Here is a 17,895-nt window from a genome sequence, read left to right as displayed (position 1 = left end):
TTTCCGTCGTTCCCTGTTGGTAAAGTTTGCGAGTGTTTCACACAACCAACTTCTTAATTAGTGCCATACACACTAATTGTACATTATGGTGATGGTTTCCGCCTTGGAAGTGCATGAAACCTCGAAGTTGGGGACATCGTATACCACTGGTTTGGACGATAACATCGTTCGAGACTTGGGCATGGAAGAAGGCAACAGGCTACCTGCCGTGGTAGAAAATATGGCAATTCCGGTCGCAGCGAGGAAAAGACGAGGACGTGGTTGTCTCGCCTACTTTTCAGTAATATTGTCAACGGAGTTTCTATGTGATGCCAGAATAGTCATTTGGTCAAACAAGGCCCGACCCCGCTCCCCCCGCCCGCAGCAGGATAACCTACAACACTCCAGCGGTGCGATCCCCTACGCCGTGCAGTTTTTGTGCCATCATTCAGGGCTCGCTTGATTCAATGGCCAGCTAGGACTCGTATATCGATCTTATCGCAACAACGTATAGACTTCGACACCGAGATGCATGCTCCTCCTCGCATGCAGCCGATTCTCGTCACAACTACTCGTTGCTTCGGCTAATGTCCAGTAGCCCCATATTGGGAGCCAAAGGATAGAGGACAGCTTCCCACGCCTCTTGTAGCTGGATATGCATGTCGCCAAAGCACTTCGATTCGCCGTCTGGACAAAGGCGAGGTTTCTGGAGTGAATCAAATGAGGTTGTTCGGTGGAGTGTTATCAATAGCGTAACTTCCTCAACCGCACGACGTACAAGAACAAATTGTCCAAGAGGTTATTTTTCATGCATACGAAAGGTTGACGACTATGGCGCGATTCGGTTGAGTGTTGTCAACATCGCGCGGGGTCGCTAATACTTGGGGTCGGTTTGTCGAGACCAGTTCTACGATGTGATTCATGGGGATGAGCCCATCACGGACGAGGATGAGAGAGGTATCGAGTCCGCGGCATACCTTGTAGTTCGGGTCATACTTGAATTGGTTGTCGTCCAAGAAAAGGAGATCCGTGATCAAGATCATGGTCAAGAAGATGACCACGGTCGCCTACAGTCGCGTGTGAATGGCATGCATGGAGACGTTCCCTCAAGAAGCGGAGATCCGTCCTTGATGACAGCGGCCAACGTGTGAAAAACAAACGTACCCACGGGATCCATGCCGAGTCAGCGGCGAAAGCAACAACGATGAAGAAGAGGATCAAGGCCACCTGGAGTCTCTGTCGCGTGTTGTAGAGCATCATGCGGGTAGGCAGGGGGTGACTTGAGGAGGTAGGTGATGTGGCTTGGCCGAGCAACGAAGAGAATTGTCGAAACGCCTAGTGTTTAAAACAATGTTTTAAACACCTTGGATCCCTCCCCAAGTCACTACCCTTGTTGTTTTTATTCAATATTTTTGACAAAATGAAGTTTTTCCCCCAAAACGCCCGCTCGTTTCTTAAAATTTGTCGGCTCCAGAAAAAGGCAACAGCCTTCGGTCGCGGTGGATGCCGGCCATTATCCATGATGGCGGCACTGACCCGAATGGGGACGGCAAAGCGAGGCGTATCGTACACCTGTATTTGCCTTGGGCCGTGAACATCAATGTAGCTGTGGCATGCCGTCGACACGCACGAGCCTCGGTCGATAAACGTATTTCGGCGACTTCTCGTATAAACCCCATGGTCTGCAACTAGGCGCAAGCTTCATGAGTTGAGAGGAGGTCCTGACATGGAGCAGAGAATAGTGGAGGTGGTAGTTCGTACGTCGTAGGCTGGCCTGACTCGTTATCGTGTCCCCTTTGGCTTTCCCGTAGCAGCGAACGGCATCACCACCGGTGGCGACCTTTGTACGGTGTGAAGCGATGGTAGGGACACCATTCCTCGATGTTTCTGCTTGAATTTCGTCCGTTCCAATTTTGCATTCAGCTCGCACAGTTCAGCCGTTAGCTTGGATTCTCTACGCATCGATCCCTCATGCTACTGTTGGATCCACCGAGGTTACCGAGGGGTCAAGCCTGTAGAGTGCCCCGCTTCGTCATCGCCAACTTCATCCCTGATGCGTCGGTCTGGCCATGCTTTGGTTGGTTTGGTCAGCACTGGCAGTTTACTCGCGTTCTAGCATCAACTCCAATCGTGAGGTCGAATGCCAGTAGGAGCGGTTAGCTGTGGACATGATCGTACTTGCTTTCGCCGCAACAACTTGGAAGGGATTCGTGGCGACCTGTGCACTCGGTATTGCCTGTCTAGGACATCTCGAATGGGCTGTGGAGGGAGGGGATCGTATCGCTCGGCTGTCCCTTTCTTCATGGCAAAGTACTCGCGCACGACGGCTTGGATTCGCCTGGCGGCGTTCTCAACGTGCTGCTGGTTTTGTTTGAACACTCGGTTGTGAAGCTGTCGTGGTTTCGAGATGCGGTCGAGGGCGAGACGAGGCAGCGCCCAACGAGTGGTCGACAGCACCTTCGTCTCGACCACCCATTCGGGCGTTAGCTGCAGCGCCTCGAGAAGCGGCACTGTCGGCAGCTTCATCACAGCGTTGTTGTCGACGGACAGGGTCTGCTGCCGCGGCGATTGAATTCTGGGCTCGTCACGAACGACGATTGTTTTGGTTGTATCGTCGGTGGATGCATCTGGACTGTTGAGCATGAGCAAATCACTGAGAACTCTGCAGGACTGCGGTGTTGACGGATCCAAGGGCTCCATTGCAACGACATTGTCGTCGGAGCCACGAAACGCTGTCATGCCGAGTGGAGTGATGGGCCTCGCGGTCCCAGGCAAGCCGCCATGGGGTTCCACGACCCGTGGCGATTCTTTCGAGTTGTCAACCTGAGTACCGATCGCATCTTCGACCGCCTCGATGGGATTATCCAGAGTTGCAGGGGCAGCGTGTTCAAAGCAAGATGCCCGCGACGATGCAAGCGAAGCGTCGTCCACCGGTTGCTCGATGATTGCTTCCGTGTCTACGTCCGCATCCGGTAGAACATCTGAAGGAGGGTCGAACAACACGTCGTAGCCAGGACATGGCCGCTCCACCTCCTTGATCGGCTCCCCAACAGTTTGTTGCTCGTCTAATGTGGATGGCCCCGCTTGCAGAGTATCAAGACTTGCTTCAGAAGGCGCTCCTGTCAAGGTGTGTCGGGTTGGAGTTGAGTTTGTCGGAGAAGTCGCGGAGTCCGTCGCGTCGCTAGATGTTCGTACGGTGTGGTCCAAGTCTCCGTCATGTGGCTGATGATCGAGATCCCCAGTCGGGGATTTGACTGTGCTGGCATCACAAGTGACTGCGTCGGCCACGGTGTGTTCGTCACACGAAGCGCCGTCGTCCGCTTCCGTTGTCTCGAGTGCATCGCAAGCTGCCAAATCGAGTGCATCCAGTGCACGTCCGTCCGACGAGTCCATGGCACACACTTTGCCGTCGGATCCAACGTTTCCATCGCGTCCATTTTCTAGGTCGTGCGCCAGACGTGGCACAAACGCGGACTCCGCTTCCGTCTGGCACGCCATCTCCATGCGCGCGGCGATTATTGGACAAGAGTCGGTTTGCGTTGCGCCATCGCTTGTCAGGTTTGCCGTGAATTGAGCTGGGTCGACGTTCGGATCCTCCGGCGGTGTTTGGCTCGAATCGTCCGTCATGGCGCGGTCCGCATGACACGCTTCGTCGATCGGGACAGTCGCGACGTCCTTCCAAGAGTGTTTGGTCTGCATGGCGATGCCGTGCGATGTACTGAGCGCTGGCACAACGAGCGGAACCACTGGAAGGGCTGGCGGCCACTCATCCATGTGGGATCTGTACGGCGTGTCTGCGATGGATTCAATCGTGACGTCGGACGCGAGGGATGCGCCGCCGTGATGCTGCCAAAGACGATTGCCGCTCGATTTGGACGATCTGTCGTCGTCATCGACCAGGAGAGCCCAATAGCAGGTTTCTTTCTGCAGGGAACGTTGACATCCGTCGTGATCGTGTGCGTTCAGTGGCGCCTCTCGAATCACTTCAGCCAAGGCGACGGTCGCTTCCAGCGGGATACATTCGAGCGCTTCCGCGGTGGCATCCTGGTCGGACGGAATCGGCGCCACATGATCCCGCTCGTCGTGGAATTCCGGCGCGATTGTATTCAGAGCGTCGTCTGGATCGTTCCGAGTCATTTCGTCGGGGTCCAAGCTGTCACTCGTTTGACTTGTTTGAAAATCACAAATGTGATCCAGTTGCACATGCTCATCATTGTCGGGATGTACGATGCGCACGGATTCGCCGGAGAAGGTACAATGGCCTGCTGGACCGACGTCACTAGCCGGCGGGCCATCGTTCTCGACAGTGGCGCGCTCGGCGACAAGCAAACGAGTCGAAGTGACCAGCAGCGCCGACAGAGCTTGGTGGGGAGTTGCTGCATCCATCACAAAGGTAGTCCATGTCGGAGGAGATCGAGGACGAGTCGTCTCGAACAGCAACGACTCCAACTTTACTTGGTCGTCGGCAGGAATTGGGCCATTCGCGTCCACTTCGTTGCAACCTCTACTGACGCAGGTGGACTCGATGCACAAGCGATTCCAACACAGAACCTACCGATGGAAATGGCGAAATCGTGCCACGTTTTGGACGAATGCGACTTCGACGTCAACTACCAGGTTGCTCACGAGCCGTTGGATGGAGTCGGCGACTACGGCGTCGGCAAATTCCACGGTACTGGGAATGACAACGTGTTGAAACACCGCATCAAGTACAGCATCCAAAACGTCTTCAATCGTGCGCGCCTCGACGCGTTCTGTTGCGTCCCGCACCACGCGGCGCATCCATCGTGGCGCCCACACTTTTCGACATGTCCTACGTCAAGGACGTGCTTAGGCATGGCATGGAGTTGCCCAGATCACGGCTGGGTCAATGCGCAGGGGTGCACACCATCTCAAGCGAAAATGGGTCTGTCGAATGTGCGGCTGTGACACGATGTGCATCGGGTGGTCGCAGAAGACTCGTTGCGATGGTACATGGCGGTAGCTAGCCACGCCATTAGGTTCGCACAGGTCCACCATCGAGACAAGAAAACGTACAACGTGGTGGACGTGCTGGGAATTTTGTGGGTCTCCCATGCCTGGCTGTCGACCCACAGCGTCGCCAATCTCTCGACTCGCGGCGACAGACGAGAGCATATGTATGTTTCGATGGGCGTGAGCGCAGCGGGGCCGTCCCAGGCCGACCACGGCACTTGCCAGCACCGCGTCGAGTTGTTCAAGGAGGCGCTGATACGGTGATAGAATTGTCTAGATTCCACATCCTCGATCGTCATGATGTTTTGCATGATGAGGAGAGTACCGAAGAAAGACAAACGTGGTCGGTCGAGCAAGCGACGATTTTTCAACTGCTCGGTGCCATGCTGGTTGGACGGCTGGCAGCGACGACGCGAGAAATACTCGATTGATGGCCAAGAGAACGTCGCCAACAGCCACTTGTGGATGACTGGAGCTGTGGACCACTGCGATTCCTCGAGTCGTGGCCGGCGACGATAGCGGGATGGCAGGAATGCCCTGCGGTGGCTGCCACAAAACCTACACTCGACTGATTGTGCCGCGTGACCATTTTCCGAACGCGGAATGATACCTCAAACGGCCACGGAGCCGGGGTCACCATTCGCAGCTCGTACAGCATGTTGCGCGCATTCTCGCGAAGGTGTATGTGCGGCGGCAGTTCTAGGGGTGCGTGAGACGATTCCATCAAGTGTGCCCATCGAGATAGGGCCATCACGTACGGGGGAGGTGCAGCTCCCGCTCCAACGCTTCGTTAAACACAACATCACAGAGATGCTGCCACACTCGATTCATCGCGGTGTCGACTGCCTGCATGTCATATATGGCTGTCAAGTTCTCAATTATGGCTTTGAGGTAGGGACCTTGTCGATCGTGCGATGATTCGCAAGACCTTGGCCCTCGAGGCATGCCAAGAAGGTCTGCACCACAGACAAGGCCAAGCTCTTGTCTGTAAACCAAGACTGCTGGCCATCCACGACAGGGCTCGCAAAGAGTTCGCCTCGGTCGGTGCAATACCACGTCGAGCCTTGCCACGAAAGATCGAGCACAGCGCCAGGGGAAGGTACACGGGCGGCGCTCGCCGAGCTCAGCGCTGCACACGCCTGGGCATAATCGTGGCTGAACCACGTTTCAAGTGTGACGACCTTGTAGAGCCCTGTGAGGCGACCCTACCGTGCAAAGACGAGAACGGTGGGATTGTCATCGGATGCCATCGTGGCATCGTCTAGTTGGGCGAAGATGGTGGAGCCGACAACGGGAGCTGTGGAAATGTCCATGTCGTTCACAGCAACGAGAAAGTTGCCAGGGCGCACGGCGTTGAGTCCTTCAAATGGACCGTCCATGGCACAGCTCGAGGTGTTGGTGACGACAATCGCGCCAACAGCATCACACACTGGCGACAGCGGCTGCACCGTTCCATCGGGCGGGGACACTGCCAACTACGCTCGCGGCCGTCGGTGAGGCTGTAGTAGCGCGCCGACGCACCTCCAGGTTCCAAAACAATCCCGACGTCGACACTCGGGCCCATCCCGCCGTCAACCGCACGAGAAACAGCGCGTGCGGGTCGACCATCGCAACGAACCCCACGACGCTGCCGCGCTTGTAACCGGTGGCAGTTACAATCCCAACTCAATCAAGCGCTGGCGTAACTTGAACGAGGAATACTGTCGTCCGTGGAGCTGGACGAGACCGCGGGTTTGCTCGCCGGCAAGCGAAGGGACATCGATGTCCAAGCGTGCTTCATATCCGGCACCAGCTCACTCTCGGGCGATAGCGGTGATGCCAGTTACCAACAACATCAACTGCCGTGACACCCGATCGTTACACGATCGACCGAGGCATGGTGACGTTGAAGGTGGTCGCCCGGCGCCGTGCCAAGCAAGATGCACTGCGCACGACGCCCCACGACCTGTCGGCAGAACGGTCGGACTTGGGGCGCATGCACTTGCAAGCATTGGAACTACACGACAAGAAGCTCAGGTTGAGCCACCAAGGCCATACCGACGACGGCGATGCCATCACGTCGTCGGGTCATGTGCTGTTGGAAGTGCAGGCACGGCAGAGGTTCATACAGCTTGTCGTGACGTGGCGTTGTAGACGGACGAGTCGATCATTGCGATGAACCAACGACTCATCCGAGAGGTAGCGAACGATTCGAATGGTGTTGCCTAATTGTCCATGGACCTAGCGGAATGCGCTCATCCGGGAGAAAGAAGTGTGGCAATCCCAGCTTCACACCCAACACACGAACCTCCAGGAGGTGCTCCAAGCAACTCGGCTGCTCAAGCTGAAGATTCAACACAATCAGAAACCCGTCGACGGCTGCCCTGCCATCGCCACACCGACTGCGCCTACGTCCCCCGCGACGCTATAAATACATCAGCCTAAAGTTAGCATCTCTATGTTGAATTCCATCATTCTCCCTTCCCCGCGCGCACAGTGGCCGTGCCATGAACATCCTCAAGAAGTCCTTGACGAGGAAAGAAAATGCTGCGCCGGAAGCCCCGTCCGATGACAAAACGCAGGGGGACTCCAAACTATCGAGAGCGTCCGCGGGGGCCGCAGCGACAACACCCCCAATCACTGTCAACACGGCAGGGGAAGCGTCCCCCGGAACACAAATTCGCCACGGATCCGTGCTGATCGACACACGTATGTCGGACAGTATCTTCGACCACATCCTCGGTCGCGGTCGAGCCATCGACGTCGCTGAAGCCGATTCAAAAAAGTTGACCAAGCCTGCAACCCCCACCATCCGATTTAGCACGATGGATTCGAACGTGGAGTACTGGGACAAGGACGGCGTCCACCGCCGATCCACCACGATTTCGAAGCGCATGAACTTGCGGGGCGTGGCAATCCCGAATGCAATCGATCCTTTAACCTTGGTCGACACCGGGACCGATGACCCGACGCCATCGTCGCCTCGATCGCAAAAAGACATGGACCGTATCGCCAAGCAGCAAATTATGTCGAAACAAAACCACATCGAGGCAGTCGATGCCGCCCTCCAACGGGCCCTGGCCGAAGCGTACAAATCCCCGCCCCTGTCCAAGTTGGCCTTGGCCGCTGCCCAACACACTGCCAACGCTCCCTCCAAGCAGCTGCAGTACGAGACCAAACTTTCATGTGATGCATCCCATCTTGTATTCTGTAGGTTTGTCGACGAAGACGGCAACGTCCGTCGACTAAAGCGCAGTGCTCACGACACGCCCCGTAGCGAGCCGCCAGAAACCCCCACGACGTTTGTGTGACCGAAAAAGGTCGCAGGACACTGCCACCCACCGAATGTGTCGGTGGGGCTCTCCTGCACGAGCTGATGAACACGACCCATTGAATTGTTTGCGCGGATGTGATGCCCGTCGATCCGTGCACATTTTGGTCGACTCTTTCTACCTCCAATCTCACGTCGCACGAGCAAGTGCAAGCGCTGCTCGGGTTTCTCTGACGCTTGACGTCGTGGGCAAGACGCAGTGGTGGACTCGGTCGAGATGTGGGTTTCCGTGTTACAGATGCTTTGTGTTGCGAGCGTTGGCAAGTTTCGCGGTCCGCTCCATGACGACGCGGATGTTGCTCATCGACGTCTGGAGCACGGACCACTCGTTCAAGCTGAGCGCTTTTTCCCCGGTTAAATAGTTGGCTTGTCGGTACACGAGTTTGGCGGGGGTGTCCGGGTGGACCACGTCGGGTTTCTGTTCCTGCGCCTCGTGGTCGGAAGCGTCGTCGCCGCTGCTGAGAAAGTCGTCGGGGTCCAGGGGGGGCAAAGCGTACGGGTCCAACGACGACGGGCGTTTCCCAGAGGACGCCACGTCGTCGTGGTGGACGAATGGCAGGGAATGGAATGGCTTTTGAAAAGACTACGAGATCACATCGAGTGTGGGGTCGCTGGATCGACCAAACGGCGTCGTACCGGGTCCCACGTCACATCCTGGACAATTTGCTCACAGAAGCGACATATCGGCACTTCGTCGTAGCACTTGGGGGGTCGGTACTTGGCGCTGTCCCGGTCCGGCGGCACGTAGCCCCACCGCACGTACAGCTCCATGATGCATCGAAAGCTCACCTTGGCCGGCAAGTTGATGGTCAAGTGCGAGATGTGGCACAGGCCGCACTCGCGCCGCTTCGACGCACCAAACCTAGGGGGCATGCACGGCGTGTGTGAGAGCTTCCGCGCGCGGTCTGAATCAATTTCTGGATCTCTCTTTGGTCGCCGCACCGTTCTTGCTCCAATGCGCGATAGTACGGCAGCGATGCGCCGGCGATGTCGTTCGAGGCCGTCCGACCCACGGACGATGGAGGAAGTGCAGCCGGGAGGACTTTGGCCATTGCTTTGGCTTGCTTGTCCTGGAATTGTGTTTCGTACCGCATTTCCCGCATGCCCCTCTCGATGGACTTGATGGTGGTGGACGTGCGTTTCCAGTCGGTTTGGTCGAACTTGAGTTTGGGCAGCGGCCCCCCGTCGTCGCCGTTCGACGTGGACGATGTCATCGGAGGCACCTCGATCGCTTGGACGACGGCCTTTCGCTGGAGTCGTTTGTCGCTGGCACTGCGTTGTTTGATATGTTTTCGGCAGGCTGGAGATGTTGTGTAGGCTGCCGGGGTTGGCACGTCTTGGTTGGTAGTGCTCCTCTTCTCGGGGGGCTCGGACGTGGAATGGGGGGCGGTGTGTTGGCTCGGTCTCTTGAGAGGGCTTTGCGCTGCGTGGAAGGCATCCATGAGCGACAATGTCGCCTTCTTGGGAAGCGCTACCAAGGCCCGGTTCAACGCTGCATCGGAGGAACGATGTTGTCCCATGACTCGAACTTACGATTTCGAGCTGGCGATGACACGAGCACGCTGATGGTCGACTGACTGGGAGTTTTCGGCTCGTACGAGTCGTGGAAGCGCAGGAGAAAGTCTACCATACACTCGGCCAGGCTCCAGTCGGCATGGTCAGTGCGTAGAGTTCCGAGGAATGGCCGAAGTCTAGCAACGAATCTCGCGCTCCAGCCAAGGGGGGATTGTGAAAACCAACGGAGACGTTCATACCTGTCATACATACCCATCCACGTGTCGGCAGGTGGATGGGGGCGCTTCATCTAATGACGGAACATCAGCAAGAAGTTGTTTCACATGGCGGATAGAGACCTGGTCGAGGTCGACTTTCAGGGCATGCAGGCAATGGGCAAACTGGTGTTGCCGGAGAAACTCCTCCACGACAAGGAGCGTGAAGTCCGCGAGGTCCGATGAGTTGTCCGGTGGACCCTCCACCTGATGGCGGCGGTCCGACGTGGGTGGGAACGAGGCGTCCCATTGCAGCGTCGGCATCGTCGGCGGCCCGTTCGCCGTTTCGTGAATGTAACGGTTTCGCACTCTGTTGTGAACTTCGACATGTCAAGGACCCAGGCTGCGCCGAGTGAACGATCTGCCATGAGAAGTCCAACGAAGAATGCGCCACAACACTTGATGGCAGTAGTATGACCGACGTTGTTCGAACTATGGCTTAGCTTTGATCTGCCCGGGTTTAGCAGGCTTGGTGCTGCCCCCCTTGAGTTGTTTGGCGTCTTTCTTGGGCGAACTGGTTGCGGTCTTGAGAACGCGGACCGCAACGGCCCCCGAACCCCCTGCCGGCACACTTTCTCTCACGTCGGCAGGCGGCGTTGTATCCGTGCTTGCCTGGACTTCGCTAGTTGGGATGACGATGGACGAAGGCACGTCAACGGGTTGGGACAGCCATATTGGGGTGCCTTTTCGTTCGACACCGTCTAAGACAGTCTCGAGCGCCACTGGAGGGGGGTCGCAGAGGAGGGTATCGTACTCGTCCCCAAACGATTTCTCGAGAAAGCAATGGCGCTCGGTGGCCGAAGGGGCGGTTGACTCGGTCGACGTCGGTGGCTCGGACAGCTTGAGGCGACTCAACAAGAAATCTGGGACGGCGGCTTTGAGTTCGACGTCGGACAACATGCGCTTCACGACGGCAGTGTTCCATGGCTTCCCCTGCTTCTTGTTCTCCACGAGTTTGTACAAGAGCTCTGCGTCCACGCACAGCGGTCGGTATTCCTACCGTGCCACACGCGGATTCACCGCCGTCCGTGTCGAGTAGCTTCAATGCTCTACCTGCGACGTGTAGTGTTCAGGCACATAATGACGAGGACACTGTGCGCTCGGACTTCGACAAAACGGTACTCGATGCGGTCATTCGTTCGCCAATACAGCTTGACGGCGACGTGGAGCTGTCGCGTGGGCCGAGGCGAATACAGCTCTGGAAACGTTGGCGGACCTTTCTCGGGTCGTCCAAACTGCTTGGCGAATTCGTCCATGCTCATGGACGGCCCCGACCCACCGGGACTCTTGACGTTCTTGTGCATTAAGTAGTGGAACGCGGCAAACTCGGCCATCGCCTCCGCCGCCGCTTGGCAATTCCCAACATGCTAAAAACACATCATGATCCTCTCGTTACATGGCGAAACGACTGCCATGTTGCGGCACTACACGAATGCGCGGGCTCAAACATGAAAGTTCTTCCCGGAACGAGTGACAAAGGTACAAAAGGCTGAGGTGTTGGCTCGCCCATCACGTCCATAAAGTCTAGACGAAAGGATCCAGCCCCCGAACACGCGTCCGTGCTCTGCTACATGAACCACGTACAAATCAACAGCACGATGCTGGCAAGGCAAGAGAGCAAAGGAGGTTTCTACTTTCAGAGAGTCCTGTTATGTGAAGTTACTCGATCGTCCAACATCGGCCCAAGCAGACGAGAGACCACGTTGCAGGGTCCACAAGGGGGAAGGTGCATCGCAAGGTGCATCGATGGCTTAGTTGCCTTCGGATTGGAACTTGTACGTGACGTGGCACTTGCCGCAGTAGTGGCGGTCAAAGTGGGTGGCCATGAACACACCCGCGCCGCATTCAGGGGCAGGGCATTCCTTTTTCAGGCGCTTAATCTTGCCATTGTCGTCGACCTTGTAAAACTTGAGCACAGCAAGTTTGACCTTCTTGTGCTTGTGCTTGATCTTCTTGGGCTTGGTGTAGTTCTTCTTTTTGCGCTTCTTGCCACCACCACGCAGGCGGAGCACCAAGTGCAAGGTCGATTCCTTTTGGATGTTGTAGTCGCTCAACGTGCGGCCATCTTCCAATTGCTTGCCGGCAAAGATGAGGCGTTGCTGATCAGGGGGGATGCCTTCCTTGTCCTGGATCTTTTGCTTCACGTTGTCGATCGAGTCGGATGGTTCCACATCCAACGTGATGGTTTTACCCGTCAACGTCTTGACGAAGATTTGCATGGTCCTACGGTGGAAGAAGAGGGAGGTCAGCGCAAGCTCACATAACTACGGACACGCGCGCCATGGCGCGCAGTCCGATCCTCATTACACGAGCAAGCACTACGCACCTCGCTGAAAGTAGTCAAGTAACTCAGCAAGTCGCACCGTGCCCACGAAATCGGCGTCGGTGGCCAACCACTGGAAACGCACCAATCAAATCGACACGGGGTCGAAATCCACCCAATCCATTCGCTGGATTCGTGATACCGTGAAAATCGTTTCGAATTATGGTATTATATTGTGGAGGGTGGCACGATACTTGGGATTTGTATGGACAACGTTCACCTTGTCCACCCATGGAATTTTGGACAGTTTATGCAAAATATACATGAAATATTTTGCCAAAATGGCTGGAGAGGGTACTATATATTCCCACAAGACGGCCACTGAACTCAATATTGCGTGACATTTTGTAAAAAAGTCGGAATATTGGCCGAAAATGTCGCGAACTGAAAACGTGCCGCTCAAATTCAAATGGCGACAACTGATTGGAGGAAAGTCAACTCGAACGCATCTGAACTGTGGCAAGTAATCATGCGTCGCATCGCCAACCCCATGGAGAACGCCGCTGCCGGCGAGAGGGAGGCCAAGCGGACTCAAATCATGCGCGCGATCCTTCAGAAGGCATTGGATGCATCTGTTCACAAAGCTAGTCTCATCGATATGTCGTCACCGGAACTTGAAGCGAACGGGCGTCAAGTGATCCTCGGAATTCGACAACGAATAGAGGTGTGTACTCGTTGGGTTTGCGTTGCCATCATGGTAGATCGACTTCGTAGGCTGAGATTGAATCGCTCAGTGCAAAGTATGACCTAAATTCAAAGTTTCTCGAGCTGGAGAGACTCCTGGAGTGGCATGAAAAGTCTCAAATCGGCCAAGAAGTCGGCCTCACAGCACCGTAAGAATCCAACGATCTCATTCCGTGAACCACATACCGTGAAACTTTAAATCGAATCGCTAATGAGAGTAGGCTCGAGATTGCCGCCGCTCCGCAAGCAACACCCCAGCAACTGATGCAGAAGGAACGCATGAGGTTAATGATGCAAGAAAAAGCTCGGTTGCAGCAGCAGCTACAACAAGTATGGATGGAGGTGCTTGGGGTCAGCTGACGGTATGATGTCTGTAGGTACAGGATGCCAACGCTACGCTCCAAGCAACAATGCACGACACGGAATCTACATGCACGTCTTTGCTCGACGACGTTCAACGAGATTTTAACACCCTTGGCGCGGTGTAACATCATATCTGTCGTCTGCTTCTTCACTTATCAACACCCGACTTTTCTTACTTGCCCAGCACACGTAAGGCATACATTGAGCACTTGTATCTTTGTAATCGCACGTAGTAAAGCCTTGACGCTCCCATACTATTTCATTCGCCTTCCCTCAGTGTCAGCGCAACCACTATGGCCTTCACGGCACTGCAGCTCGTTTTTACTTCGATGACCTCACCATGATTGCATGAGGTCGCTCAGGCCAATCCATGCAGGGGCGGTGTGCCTAGTCTGGACCACAGATGAGGAGCACCTGGGAGTCGTCTCCGGCGAAGGACGTCGTTCGTTTTCGAGAAAATGACCTGCACCGCGTTATCCGGACAATTTCGAAATGTTCCGGATAGCAGGTTGTCTTGACGGCTCCTGGCGCCACATTTTCGAATTGCGTGCAAGATGAGTGCCAAGACTACAGCGGAGGCGAAGAAGAAGTACGTCCTGGGTGATACCGCGGCTTAGGGCGGCATTAGTTGCTGTGTAGACATGACTGATTCGGTGGTAATGTTGTAGCGAAGGCAACGAGTTCTTCAAGAAAGGAAAATACGCGGAAGCGATTGAAAAGTACACGGATGCGATCAACTTGGACCCGACCAACCATGTGTACTTCTCAAACCGAAGCGCGGCATTTCTTGGTCAACATTGTTACCAAGAAGCAGCGGATGACGGTGCAAAGTGTGTGGAGTTGAATCCTCAGTTCGTCAAAGGTACATTCGGTGGGGGAAGAGCATAGCCTGATGAGAATTGCAGGATACCATCGTTATGCGCTGGGGTTAAAAGGAATCAAGCAGTATGTTAAGGCACTCGAAGTGTTGAAGGCAGGTCAAAAGATCGATTTCGATAACAAGGACTTGAACAAGCTCATCAACGAGGTGGGTCCCTTTGCCATGAGGATGTCATCTCACCAATATCATTCAGATCGAACCGTTGCAAGCCAAAGTCGAGCAAGCTCGCCGATCTGGCTTGAACCCTTCCGAACAACTCAAGGAGCAAGGTACAGCTTTCAGTTTGACGCTTCCGCTCAAGTATACACAGGAAATGACTATTTCAAGGCTGCCTCGTTTGAAAAGGCCATTGAAGTGTACGGAGAAGCAATCAACGCATGCGAAAAGGACAACTCACCCGTGGCGATCGCGTGCTACAACAACCGTGCTGCGTGCTATCAACAGCTGAGCAACTTTTCCGCTGTCATCCGCGACTGCTCCCATGTCCTCGAATACGAAGTACGACCGATCCATTCCATGTCGTTGAATCCAACCTATGCTTGTCGATTCTTATTACTGTGGTGCCATGTCCGGTAGCCCGAGAACCAAAAAGCGCTCTTGCGACGAGGTTTGGCGTACGAAGGATTGGAGCGCTACCGTCTAGCACTGCAAGACATTCGCGCAGTGTTGGCCTTGAATCCGTCCATTGAGGCACGTCCACTCGAATTTATCGTTGACGTCTGACATCTCGCATAGATCGCCAACAAAGCCCAACATCGTCTGGGTGCTGCTGTGCGATCGCTCAAAGAAGACAAGTAACGCAGGGATACAGCATACAAATATCTTGACTGTGAATCGCCTCCAACGAAAGTTATAAGCTGCTTACTCGTGTCCGTACGCGTGCGTACCCAATAGGAAAAGACAACGCACGATAAAAGAGAGCACCAACACCACACAAGTCTGTTAGGATGAATAGAGTGCAATCGAGTGCGGCAACAGTGTTCCTGGCGAAGGGGATCCATTACGACGAGGGGCCGTCGCCGCGGCAACCAAAGTGGAACTCGTTGAGGACCGGCCAGGACGCAATACAGATGGGGTCGGCGCCGGAGCGGATGTAATGAACCAGAGTCAACGCGGGGCTCTCGCCGTCGTGGAGGGACGTCTTAAAGGCGGCGGGAAAGTCGGTGGTGCCTCCGAGGTAGTGGTCAAAGTACATGGCTCGGATCTTGACGATTTCTCGGTCGATCTCGTCCGCGGCGAGTTCGAGCGCCTGGCCCGCCGCAGATATGTCCACGCGCCACGCCCAGAGCGCGTTGACGTGCACGTTCGGGTTGTTGAGGGGATATGACAACGTTGTAAAGTGAGGACGCGTTGAGGGCAGGCTTGCAGGCGGCGGCGAGTGGTCGCGGCGCCGGCCATGTCGCAGTTGGAATAGACGTCCCCGAGCAGCCCCTCGAACTGGTAGACATAGCTGTGCTCGTTGACCTGGGTGGCGTCGGTCATGGCGTGGTGCATGATGGGGAAGCCGGCGAAGAACGCCTTGACGCTGGGCTCGTGGTGCACGGGAACGGTGGTCGTTGACCGAGCAGCCTTGGAAGGCCGCGGGCGACGTGCGGCGCTGGGCTTCGGTGAGGTGGTGGCCGCGTATGCGGCACTCGTGGTAGATGGTGTGGAAGGCGTCGATGGTGGCGTGGTGCAAGTCGACTCGATGGGGGACAAGTATACGTTGTTCATGGCGCCGGACAAGGTGATGTGCATGCTCTTGTGAGGGGAGTGCTCGATGCTGTCTGAGACAGCCCGGATGTTCTGGCCCGCCAGGACAGACGCCTAGATGTTGACGACCACATTGAAATTGGTGGTGGCCCACGGGCCGCGGGGGATGCACTTGACGAAGTTGGTCGTGGAGTTGGGAGCTTCGCAAAAGTTGTTGGCAGGCTCCATGGCCACGCACATGCCCGACACGACGAGCCGAAGATGAACACGGGGGACCTTGACAGGGTACTGGCAGACCTGCCTGTTCTGCGTGGCAGTGCAGCCTAGCCGTGTGTTTGCGCCGCTGCGTTGGAAATCCACTTTTGTGGATTTGTAACCGAACAGTCTGATTGGTTGTTGTCTGCATACAATTACCAAGTTGACGCTCAAGGAGTACTTAGCCTGTGAAGTGCTTACGTTACTGAATGGTACATACTAGGCCCCTAAACCAGATACAGCCTTCTACTGCGAGAATATCAGTGGGCCAGGATTGAACAATGTATCTCACTGAAACAGTCACTGACGCACCAATTGCGTGATCATACCGAAATTGTATCTGAGAGCATCTCCAACGGTGGTTTCTATTTCTAAAAATACAAACTATGCACCCCACCGGCGGTTTCTATTTCTATTTCACCCCTCTCGAGTTTCTAAATCCAAGAAAATAGAAACTCATGAACAAGGGTTTCTATTTCACAATCCATGGGGAAAGGTTCCAAGTGGAGTGCCGGCGAAGACGGCCAACTCGCTCGCTCGTGGGTGTGCACGTCAGAAGACCCTGTGAAAGGGGCTGATCAGTCCACTGAATCGTTCTGGGCCAGCATACGCGCACACTGGACCGCAGCATGCGGAGGAGATGGGCGCACGCCGCAGGCATTGAAGAACCGTTGGGCAATTTTGAACAGGTCTGCGCAAAAGTTTGCTGGATACGTTGCCCAAGTCAAGGCGCGGCGTGAGAGCGGCAAGACCGACGAAGACATGTTGGACGATGCCCGAGTGCTGCACCTATCGTTGGAGCGTGAGGTCTTTCAGCACGAAGAAGTTTGGCGCACGTTGAACTCCTGCCCAAAGTGGCAACAAGTTTCACCTACAAAGGCAGCAAAGCCATCTTCGCAGCCCGGCCAAGAAGTGGCGCAGGCTTATGACGCGCCTTCCGCACGTCCTGTTGGCTGCAAGCAAGCCAAGCGCAAAGCAAGCGAGGTGTCAGCGACGGACATCAAACTGCAAGACCTTGTGCAAACGCAGAACGAAAAGAACAGGCTTTTTGCCGACTACATGCTGCTCCAAATGTTGCAAAAGTCAACCTCCCCACAGGACGAAGCCATGCTTTCTCAAATGAAGGACGACTACCTTGCAAAGCGAAGTCGTAGTGCAAAGGCATGTGAAGATGAAGAGGTTGTCTGATGTAATCTCATAAATACATGTTGCATCTTTCATTGTCGTCTTTTACAGCCAAGTCTTACAGCCAAGTCTTCTAATCATGACTACCGCAGAAGGAACTTGTGCACACAATCACGAAGGATGATGGCAAAGTGTAGGGAATGAGTGAAGCGAAAAATTGGGGGTGCAGGACGCGGTTGAGACTTGCAAAACAGACAAATCAAGTACTCTTGTTACATATTATTCTTGGTCACCTTTTGCGTGCCACAAGTGCTCAACCAGATCACGTCGTAGTTCATTATGTCCCGTTGCATCGCGGACACGGGCCATGTTAATTGTGAACATGTTTAGATCACACGGCACGAACGGAACAGTTCCATTTGGGCATCGTAAGTTTTCCACAACGCTTCCAGTCGCAGCATCAAACTCAATCACCATGTTGTGCATGATAACGCATGCTTTTACGATTGTTGCCATGTCTTCTTGAAACCACAGCTTGCAA

At 55.1% G+C, this 17,895-nt stretch overlaps 11 protein-coding genes across 13 annotated transcripts; 5 read left to right on the top strand and 6 right to left on the bottom strand.

The window, feature by feature from the left end:
- Nucleotides 1–447: 447 nt before the first annotated feature.
- Nucleotides 448–1,375, bottom strand: H310_10645 (hypothetical protein). The gene is made up of 3 exons (XM_008877079.1): nucleotides 1,144–1,375; nucleotides 957–1,046; nucleotides 448–886 (listed from the first exon to the last, which is right to left on the bottom strand). Exons 1-3 carry the CDS (start codon nucleotides 1,237–1,239, stop codon nucleotides 854–856), a joined length of 219 nt encoding a protein of 72 aa, XP_008875301.1. The 5' UTR covers nucleotides 1,240–1,375; the 3' UTR covers nucleotides 448–853.
- Nucleotides 1,353–6,605, bottom strand: H310_10644 (hypothetical protein). 3 transcript variants are annotated; one of them, XM_008877076.1, is made up of 13 exons: nucleotides 6,475–6,605; nucleotides 6,163–6,428; nucleotides 5,853–6,108; nucleotides 5,712–5,799; nucleotides 5,564–5,652; nucleotides 5,279–5,511; nucleotides 5,017–5,226; nucleotides 4,868–4,963; nucleotides 4,535–4,792; nucleotides 2,158–4,483; nucleotides 1,979–2,091; nucleotides 1,741–1,933; nucleotides 1,353–1,667 (listed from the first exon to the last, which is right to left on the bottom strand). In XM_008877076.1, the coding sequence occupies exons 1-12, from the start codon at nucleotides 6,559–6,561 to the stop codon at nucleotides 1,762–1,764; spliced, it is 4,194 nt and encodes a 1,397-aa protein (XP_008875298.1). In that variant the 5' UTR covers nucleotides 6,562–6,605; the 3' UTR covers nucleotides 1,353–1,667; nucleotides 1,741–1,761. The 3 variants fall into 3 exon arrangements, with proteins under 3 accessions (XP_008875298.1, XP_008875300.1, XP_008875299.1); XM_008877078.1 differs by having other exon boundaries at nucleotides 5,712–6,108; XM_008877077.1 differs by having other exon boundaries at nucleotides 6,163–6,475.
- A 224-nt stretch (nucleotides 6,606–6,829) lies between these two features.
- On the top strand, nucleotides 6,830–7,363 carry H310_10643 (hypothetical protein; the record flags this gene model as incomplete). Its single annotated transcript, XM_008877075.1, has 3 exons — nucleotides 6,830–7,036; nucleotides 7,087–7,131; nucleotides 7,178–7,363. 3 exons carry the CDS (start codon nucleotides 6,830–6,832, stop codon nucleotides 7,361–7,363), a joined length of 438 nt encoding a protein of 145 aa, XP_008875297.1.
- A 45-nt stretch (nucleotides 7,364–7,408) lies between these two features.
- On the top strand, nucleotides 7,409–8,371 carry H310_10642 (hypothetical protein). The gene is made up of 2 exons (XM_008877074.1): nucleotides 7,409–8,098; nucleotides 8,147–8,371. The coding sequence occupies exons 1-2, from the start codon at nucleotides 7,440–7,442 to the stop codon at nucleotides 8,241–8,243; spliced, it is 756 nt and encodes a 251-aa protein (XP_008875296.1). The 5' UTR covers nucleotides 7,409–7,439; the 3' UTR covers nucleotides 8,244–8,371.
- A 99-nt stretch (nucleotides 8,372–8,470) lies between these two features.
- Nucleotides 8,471–10,323, bottom strand: H310_10641 (hypothetical protein). Its single transcript, XM_008877073.1, has 6 exons — nucleotides 10,117–10,323; nucleotides 10,018–10,067; nucleotides 9,797–9,954; nucleotides 9,206–9,734; nucleotides 8,900–9,125; nucleotides 8,471–8,846 (listed from the first exon to the last, which is right to left on the bottom strand). Exons 1-6 carry the CDS (start codon nucleotides 10,294–10,296, stop codon nucleotides 8,496–8,498), a joined length of 1,494 nt encoding a protein of 497 aa, XP_008875295.1. The 5' UTR covers nucleotides 10,297–10,323; the 3' UTR covers nucleotides 8,471–8,495.
- Nucleotides 10,324–10,436: 113 nt separating this feature from the next.
- On the bottom strand, nucleotides 10,437–11,451 carry H310_10640 (hypothetical protein). The gene is made up of 2 exons (XM_008877072.1): nucleotides 11,086–11,451; nucleotides 10,437–11,028 (listed from the first exon to the last, which is right to left on the bottom strand). Exon 2 carries the CDS (start codon nucleotides 10,930–10,932, stop codon nucleotides 10,465–10,467), a length of 468 nt encoding a protein of 155 aa, XP_008875294.1. The 5' UTR covers nucleotides 10,933–11,028; nucleotides 11,086–11,451; the 3' UTR covers nucleotides 10,437–10,464.
- Nucleotides 11,452–11,642: 191 nt separating this feature from the next.
- H310_10639 (ubiquitin-40S ribosomal protein S27a) lies at nucleotides 11,643–12,418 on the bottom strand. The gene is made up of 2 exons (XM_008877071.1): nucleotides 12,359–12,418; nucleotides 11,643–12,255 (listed from the first exon to the last, which is right to left on the bottom strand). The coding sequence occupies exon 2, from the start codon at nucleotides 12,249–12,251 to the stop codon at nucleotides 11,784–11,786; it is 468 nt and encodes a 155-aa protein (XP_008875293.1). The 5' UTR covers nucleotides 12,252–12,255; nucleotides 12,359–12,418; the 3' UTR covers nucleotides 11,643–11,783.
- A 365-nt stretch (nucleotides 12,419–12,783) lies between these two features.
- H310_10638 (hypothetical protein) lies at nucleotides 12,784–13,848 on the top strand. Its single transcript, XM_008877070.1, has 4 exons — nucleotides 12,784–13,019; nucleotides 13,070–13,188; nucleotides 13,261–13,369; nucleotides 13,417–13,848. Exons 1-4 carry the CDS (start codon nucleotides 12,825–12,827, stop codon nucleotides 13,525–13,527), a joined length of 534 nt encoding a protein of 177 aa, XP_008875292.1. The 5' UTR covers nucleotides 12,784–12,824; the 3' UTR covers nucleotides 13,528–13,848.
- Nucleotides 13,849–13,911: 63 nt separating this feature from the next.
- On the top strand, nucleotides 13,912–15,216 carry H310_10637 (hypothetical protein). Its single transcript, XM_008877069.1, has 7 exons — nucleotides 13,912–13,991; nucleotides 14,071–14,264; nucleotides 14,308–14,429; nucleotides 14,476–14,551; nucleotides 14,593–14,780; nucleotides 14,859–14,972; nucleotides 15,018–15,216. The coding sequence occupies exons 1-7, from the start codon at nucleotides 13,957–13,959 to the stop codon at nucleotides 15,078–15,080; spliced, it is 792 nt and encodes a 263-aa protein (XP_008875291.1). The 5' UTR covers nucleotides 13,912–13,956; the 3' UTR covers nucleotides 15,081–15,216.
- Nucleotides 15,217–15,282: 66 nt separating this feature from the next.
- Nucleotides 15,283–16,202, bottom strand: H310_10636 (hypothetical protein; the record flags this gene model as incomplete). Its single annotated transcript, XM_008877068.1, has 3 exons — nucleotides 15,283–15,531; nucleotides 15,630–16,088; nucleotides 16,152–16,202. The coding sequence occupies 3 exons, from the start codon at nucleotides 16,200–16,202 to the stop codon at nucleotides 15,283–15,285; spliced, it is 759 nt and encodes a 252-aa protein (XP_008875290.1).
- Nucleotides 16,203–16,715: 513 nt separating this feature from the next.
- Nucleotides 16,716–17,441, top strand: H310_10635 (hypothetical protein; the record flags this gene model as incomplete). Its single annotated transcript, XM_008877067.1, has 1 exon — nucleotides 16,716–17,441. The coding sequence occupies one exon, from the start codon at nucleotides 16,716–16,718 to the stop codon at nucleotides 17,415–17,417; it is 702 nt and encodes a 233-aa protein (XP_008875289.1). The 3' UTR covers nucleotides 17,418–17,441.
- Between the last annotated feature and the right edge of the window lie 454 nt (nucleotides 17,442–17,895).

The sequence above is a fragment of the Aphanomyces invadans genome (assembly GCF_000520115.1).
Source record: "Aphanomyces invadans strain NJM9701 unplaced genomic scaffold supercont1.27, whole genome shotgun sequence".
Taxonomy (NCBI): domain Eukaryota; phylum Oomycota; class Saprolegniomycetes; order Saprolegniales; family Verrucalvaceae; genus Aphanomyces; species Aphanomyces invadans.
This window is presented reverse-complemented; position numbering and strand designations above follow the sequence as displayed.

Bases quoted from the DNA above. Each gene is read 5' to 3' on its own strand.
- H310_10641 (XM_008877073.1), bottom strand. From the start codon at position 10,296: ATGCCGACGCTGCAATGGGACGCCTCGTTCCCACCCACGTCGGACCGC. The intron at 10,068-10,116 runs GTCTCTATCCGC...TTCCGTCATTAG, and splicing joins TGAAAGTCGACCTCGACCAG to ATGAAGCGCCCCCATCCACC. The intron at 9,126-9,205 runs GTGCGGCGACCA...CATGCCCCCTAG, and splicing joins CGCGCATTGGAGCAAGAACG to GTTTGGTGCGTCGAAGCGGC.
- H310_10645 (XM_008877079.1), bottom strand. From the start codon at position 1,239: ATGATGCTCTACAACACGCGACAGAGACTCCAGGTGGCCTTGATCCTC. The intron at 1,047-1,143 runs GTACGTTTGTTT...ACGCGACTGTAG, and splicing joins ACTCGGCATGGATCCCGTGG to GCGACCGTGGTCATCTTCTT. The intron at 887-956 runs GTATGCCGCGGA...ATCACATCGTAG, and splicing joins AGTATGACCCGAACTACAAG to AACTGGTCTCGACAAACCGA.
- H310_10644 (XM_008877076.1), bottom strand. From the start codon at position 6,561: ATGGTCGACCCGCACGCGCTGTTTCTCGTGCGGTTGACGGCGGGATGG. The intron at 4,964-5,016 runs GTACGTTTTCTT...TGGCGTGGCTAG, and splicing joins CCCAGCACGTCCACCACGTT to CTACCGCCATGTACCATCGC. The intron at 4,484-4,534 runs GTAGGTTCTGTG...CTGCGTCAGTAG, and splicing joins CGATTTCGCCATTTCCATCG to AGGTTGCAACGAAGTGGACG.
- H310_10642 (XM_008877074.1), top strand. From the start codon at position 7,440: ATGAACATCCTCAAGAAGTCCTTGACGAGGAAAGAAAATGCTGCGCCG. The intron at 8,099-8,146 runs GTACGAGACCAA...TGTATTCTGTAG, and splicing joins GCTCCCTCCAAGCAGCTGCA to GTTTGTCGACGAAGACGGCA.
- H310_10640 (XM_008877072.1), bottom strand. From the start codon at position 10,932: ATGTTGTCCGACGTCGAACTCAAAGCCGCCGTCCCAGATTTCTTGTTG.
- H310_10638 (XM_008877070.1), top strand. From the start codon at position 12,825: ATGCGTCGCATCGCCAACCCCATGGAGAACGCCGCTGCCGGCGAGAGG. The intron at 13,020-13,069 runs GTGTGTACTCGT...TCGACTTCGTAG, and splicing joins GAATTCGACAACGAATAGAG to GCTGAGATTGAATCGCTCAG. The intron at 13,189-13,260 runs GTAAGAATCCAA...TAATGAGAGTAG, and splicing joins GAAGTCGGCCTCACAGCACC to GCTCGAGATTGCCGCCGCTC.
- H310_10639 (XM_008877071.1), bottom strand. From the start codon at position 12,251: ATGCAAATCTTCGTCAAGACGTTGACGGGTAAAACCATCACGTTGGAT.
- H310_10637 (XM_008877069.1), top strand. From the start codon at position 13,957: ATGAGTGCCAAGACTACAGCGGAGGCGAAGAAGAA. The intron at 13,992-14,070 runs GTACGTCCTGGG...GTAATGTTGTAG, and splicing joins ACAGCGGAGGCGAAGAAGAA to CGAAGGCAACGAGTTCTTCA. The intron at 14,430-14,475 runs GTGGGTCCCTTT...AATATCATTCAG, and splicing joins TGAACAAGCTCATCAACGAG to ATCGAACCGTTGCAAGCCAA.